The sequence below is a fragment of the Alligator sinensis genome, unplaced genomic scaffold, assembly GCF_000455745.1.
Source record: "Alligator sinensis unplaced genomic scaffold, ASM45574v1 scaffold2147_1, whole genome shotgun sequence".
Classification (NCBI taxonomy): Eukaryota; Metazoa; Chordata; order Crocodylia; family Alligatoridae; genus Alligator; species Alligator sinensis.
Window position 1 is genome coordinate 1 of NW_005844155.1, and position 3,705 is coordinate 3,705.

The 3,705-nt window shown below is 43.5% G+C and overlaps 1 protein-coding gene across 1 annotated transcript; it reads right to left on the minus strand.

Moving 5' to 3' along the window:
• Window positions 1-666: 666 nt before the first annotated feature.
• Window positions 667-3,181, minus strand: LOC112549050 (the record flags this gene model as incomplete). The annotated part of the gene is made up of 4 exons (XM_025195867.1): window positions 2,995-3,181; window positions 1,774-2,151; window positions 1,220-1,614; window positions 667-742 (listed from the first exon to the last, which is right to left on the minus strand). Coding segments are annotated over exons 1-4 (1,036 nt in total), but the record flags the coding sequence as incomplete, so codon positions are not given.
• Between the last annotated feature and the right edge of the window lie 524 nt (window positions 3,182-3,705).

Consider the following 3,705-nt stretch of genomic DNA (forward strand, 5'->3'; position numbering starts at 1 on the left):
TTATTTATATTTTTTCCTGTTTTTTCCAAAAAAAAGTTAACGTGTAGGTGTAATTTCTGGTGAGACTTTCCGAAGGTTCTTGCGGTGTGGTAGGCAACTTGAAAGAAAAGAGTGTACTCTGGATAGAGCATTTGGTATTGCCATAAAAAACGAAGACCCTTTTTTTGGAGCAGCTGCTGTGGAGAAAAGAGAGCAGTCACTTAATATAGAAAAATAAAGCAAGGGTGTCCAAGGGTCATTTAGTCCAATGTCCTTCCTCAAGAAACAAGCCTCTCCTGTGGACAGGATGTGATTTGGTACAGGGAAACACATTTGGATTTCTAATCCAGTCTTGTTATCACTCAGCCATTGCACTAACCAAAAATGAAGTCTACAAGCAGAGGGAAAAAGCCATGTGTGCTATGAAGGTACGTGTTAGGGTGGGGCACGGATAACCAGCTTGACTGGATCCTCTGCTGTGGCCGAGCTCTGCAGGATGTTGTATTTGAAGGTCAGGACCTAACTATCTCTTTCCGGCAGTGTTACATGTGAGGTGGTAGGTAGGGCAGAAATGATGGTCTCTGGCTAGGTCAATGAATGTAGAATCACTTTCTGGCTTAGCTACAGACTTCCTTGTGACCTTGAGTACATCACCTAACTTAGCCAGTGTCACTTCCTCATGCATACCTGTATCAACATCCATGTCTTCTGATATGGGAGATCTTTGTTCATTCTGGCTAGCGCCTGCAGGCAGCATTTCCAACTGTTCCATGGAAAGAGTAAAAAAAAAAAAGAGTTAAGAAGGACTCTGTTTGATCTGTGCTCCTCAGGATTACAACGCCACAGAATGAGGGACAGGCAGTGGTGGTGGGCTGTCCTCCCAGCCACGGCTCCTGGTGGTGCCATGAATTGCCAGGTGAAGCCCGAGTCCGTGGGTGGAACGAGGGCCTCTTGTGTCCTACCTTCTGAAGTCAAGTGTGGAGCAGTCTTGCATACAGGAGCCTCAGCTCAGCCCCTCCCCTGCCTCCTCTGCTTTCCCAAAATCCCAGCTAACGAGGGTCCTCCAACTGAAGGCCCACTGCAGGCTCTCTACAAGATGGTCTACCACCTCTATAAGAGCATTCAGCATTCATAGTAGATGGGCTTTCAATGCCACATGATCATCTTAACAAAAGATCCAGTTAGAAGCAAGATGGCATTCACAAAACAGGATTGCCTCAGCCTTATTCTTTCTACTTACCTCCCCTGGTCTTATAACTGGTTGTCCCGTGCTACCCAGAGAAAAATAACTGTCGTCATTTCTCTGTGCCTCAGATATTGAACTTGTATTTTCAGGACTGGGGATTGTTTCTTCAGAACTCCAGGTCTTAATAACTGGTTGTCCCGTGCTACCCAGAGAAAAATAACTGTCGTCATTTCTCTGTGCCTCAGATATTGAACTTGTATTTTCAGGACTGGGGATTGTTTCTTCAGAACTCCAGGTCTTAAGCTCTTCACTAACGGACACTTGGGAAAGGACCATGTCGGCAATTCTGCCTGGGTTCATTGCACTTTTGCTTGGTGTTGCTGGATTGTCACCACCAGCCTGTAAAAAAGGGCAATCAGAGAGTTCCTCAATTATTACTGTAACCATTTCTTGAGGAAAAAATAAATCGAAACCTGTTATGTCATCATAAAGTTCTTGCTCAGATCCAGATTTTTGTAACATATTCCTGGAAACAGAAAGAACAACTTCATTAATTGCATCTTCATGCTCTGGAGGTAAATGTTGTTCATTTGTAGCTGCCACAAGGCCGATTTTATGTTTGGACAGGCCTTGTTCCATGGCCTCTTTAAAGTCCTCAACAATTCCATTCACTTTGGATCGTGATAAATGTCTTCTGGAATTTGGGCTTGTGCCGTCAGTTGAACTTAAGACTTTTGCAAGGAATCGACTTAATATTTCTTCCACAAATGTCACGGGTATCACAAGAATAGGTGGGTTTATAGGTGGCTTTGGCATTTTCTCTATCGTGCCAAAATCAGCAGGGAATTTCTCAACAATCCTAACAGCTTCTGTTGTTGAAGTTGAAACAGGCAATGTCTCCCCCTCTGAACTGCCTTGAAATTCAGGTTTGGCAACATCTTTTGCTATGGAAGCCGCTATCCTATTAGCTAAAATATCTGTCTTATCTGTTAAGTTTCCGCAAACAAAAATGTCAGAGTCAGAATGGTCTCCAGTGCTTGTGCAAGCCAAATGGAATATGTCTCCCATAGCCGGCCTGTCTTCAGTGCCTAAAAATTCTCTTTCATTGATATGTTTGTTCATGTTCATCTGGTGTTGTGACAGGACTGCTTCCAAAGCATGCAGTATTTTTCTAGTTGCTCCATTCAGTAACAAAATCTTTTCTGTGTCCAAATCGGCAACGGGAAAGAGGGAAGAAAGTGTTGACATAAGGTTTGCTTCTAGTTTTTCTATGATGAGAGGAGCTATCTTACTAAGATATGATGATAAACTGTTTGGGTGATGCAAAGGCTCAGTAACATTTCTTAGAGTAACTTTTTCAGCAATCTCGTCAGCTTCGGCACAGTGGTGAAGCAGTAATTTTTCAGAAAGAGAGTTCTGCAGTGGATGTCCAGAAACCTCTTGGACGACCAAGTCACAAAGAGCTTCAGAAATAACCATGCACCCATTTCTTAGACAGTTCTGCATAGTGAATCTAGACTGAAACTGTGTCAAAAGCTTATTGTAGACTGAATCAGCAATTGTTTGAATCATGTCCTCCACCCTGGAGTGCGGCTGTTCAGTATGCTGGCTAGAAGAGTTCTCATCTTCAGAGATTTTTGCCTTAACTTTACTGATTATCTTCATGTGAATTAAGTCAAATTCTTCAAAATCCATTTTATTTTCTGGAGAGGAAGATGTGCTGGCGGCGGCAGGGAGACTGTTAGATAAAAGCCCGCTGATTAGATCTTCCAAAACTCTGTGGCATACCCCCAGAATAGATGGTGTGGGACTGTGGCCTCGGGCGTTACTTTTGGTAGGAGCCTCTAAAAGCTTTTCAGCATCAATTTCTCCAGGTTCTTGGGGGTTATACGGAACTGAAGAGGGTGCCTTTGCTTTTTCCTGTTGGTAACCATTAATTTTTCTCCTTATCAAACCACCAAAGCTCTCTGCTGGCTCACCAAAGCTCTCAGCTGGCACACTGTTGTTGTCTTGCATGTCCGCATAAACTGAGACTTTGGAAGTTCTTTCTTGCTTAAGGTCAGATAAACTGGTATGAATAATTTTGGCCGTCAATGTGTCTATGTCAGGGGAGAGACCCTGGTCTTCAGAAGGCTGCAGGTTTGTGGCCTGACACATGGAAAGCTTATTTAGTATTGAATCAGCTCCAGCTGTGATGATACATGAGGGATTGCTTCCAGGGATTGGAATGTCCTGAATATGTGGGTTTTGTGATAGGACTGATTTGCTTATTATTTCATCATATATCTCTCTAAAAAAAGCATCAGCATAAATCGTGGTTGGTGACTGCAGTGTTTCAGGCTCAATTGTGCAGGTTGCCAGTGGCTTGCTACAAGCTCCCTGCATTGCTACTTCCTCTTTGGGAAATACCTTTCTGAGTGATGGAAAAAAAGGCTTTCTTGCAAGGTGCCTTCTTGTTGGAGACTGGCTAGGTGCCTGTTGAGAAAACAGTGGGGTTATTTTCCTTCTCCTCCCTCTCCTCATACATCCTGGTGATCTGC